The sequence below is a fragment of the Penaeus monodon genome, chromosome 31, assembly GCF_015228065.2.
Source record: "Penaeus monodon isolate SGIC_2016 chromosome 31, NSTDA_Pmon_1, whole genome shotgun sequence".
Lineage (NCBI taxonomy): Eukaryota > Metazoa > Arthropoda > Malacostraca > Decapoda > Penaeidae > Penaeus > Penaeus monodon.
Window position 1 is genome coordinate 3,726,035 of NC_051416.1, and position 1,221 is coordinate 3,727,255.

Here is a 1,221-nt window from a genome sequence, read left to right on the forward strand (position 1 = left end):
GCGTTTTTCTATTTCTAGACGCATGAGCGTGTGAATGAAGTGCGTTCGCACGCGTATTGGGTTGAACTCTATCCTCCCATATGAATTGCCACAACCCTCACGGGAACATCCACAAGGGAAGTTGTGACGATCAACCTGTAAGTTGAAAATCAAAAACATGTTAAAGAATATAGACACTATGAATATTTGATTACTTCTTGTACGGTCATCGACAAAACTGTTGCTCAGTCGCCAGGTGTGGCAGGAGAGCCAGTGGCATACAATAACAAAAGTCACTTAACTTATATCTGAGGCAATATAGACAAAAGCTGACCTTTGTAGTGCACTGATACATTAGATCTAATGGGTTTTACATACCTAATATTACAACTATATAAATGAAAGCTACAAACAAACAAAAAAATCTATACCAGCACAGTGTACAATAGTTTGTCTTCTTGTGTTCTTTTGAAAAGGTTATTTACCACAAATTCTTTATAAGACACCTACACCTAGCAACCAGAGCTAACTCAACATATCAGAACATAATTCCATAAATCACAAAACTTATGTCAAACAATAAATCCATCAAATTTGTGGCCATCTTAAAATCCAGCAAAAATAACCAGACAAAGTAACGTTGGTGTGATTTCAATTTACGAGAAATTTACATTATCCAATTACTGGAAATACTGGCTAATGTCTGATGGTTTGTCTACAACCGTACTGACATAGTAGAAACATAATAAATCATATGATTATTTTACAGCCAAAAAACAAACTTCCTTCCTGAACACTTCATTTCTTTAAACAACTGATAAAAAAGACATAAGTGTATACTGTGTATATAATACTTTTTACACTGAATCCAGTAATGTTATTTACAAATGTGATTGGTTTATTGTAAAATACTGGGCACCTGACGCATATCATAGCACGACTTTTCTGTCTGTAACTACAGCGCAACAGCAACACATTATGACATTATCTATATAGGCCTGGTGTCTTGACACTGTTTATCAGGTATATTATACTTCCTTTATCATCAAAATACATGAAAAATACTGATAATCTTCTAAGATAATAATTTGTATTTTTCTCATATATCTGGCAACAAATGCATCACTTCTGCAGGCAATTGTACCCTAGCAAAATTTTAACACAATTGAGACTCCTGTATCTACCAATGTATCACCTACCTTATTTAACCCAAAGCCGCCGGGTGGTTTCCCGATACAAAAG

At 34.8% G+C, this 1,221-nt stretch overlaps 1 protein-coding gene across 2 annotated transcripts in view; it reads right to left on the bottom strand.

Annotated features, from left to right (window-relative positions):
* The window catches only part of LOC119592995, a gene marked incomplete in the record, with an annotated part of 29,327 nt that overhangs the window by 15,033 nt on the left and 13,073 nt on the right, over window positions 1-1,221 (bottom strand). For both annotated transcript variants that reach the window (XM_037941884.1, XM_037941882.1), the window contains 1 exon segment: window positions 1-135. In XM_037941884.1, coding sequence (XP_037797812.1) covers window positions 1-135 — 135 coding nt within the window.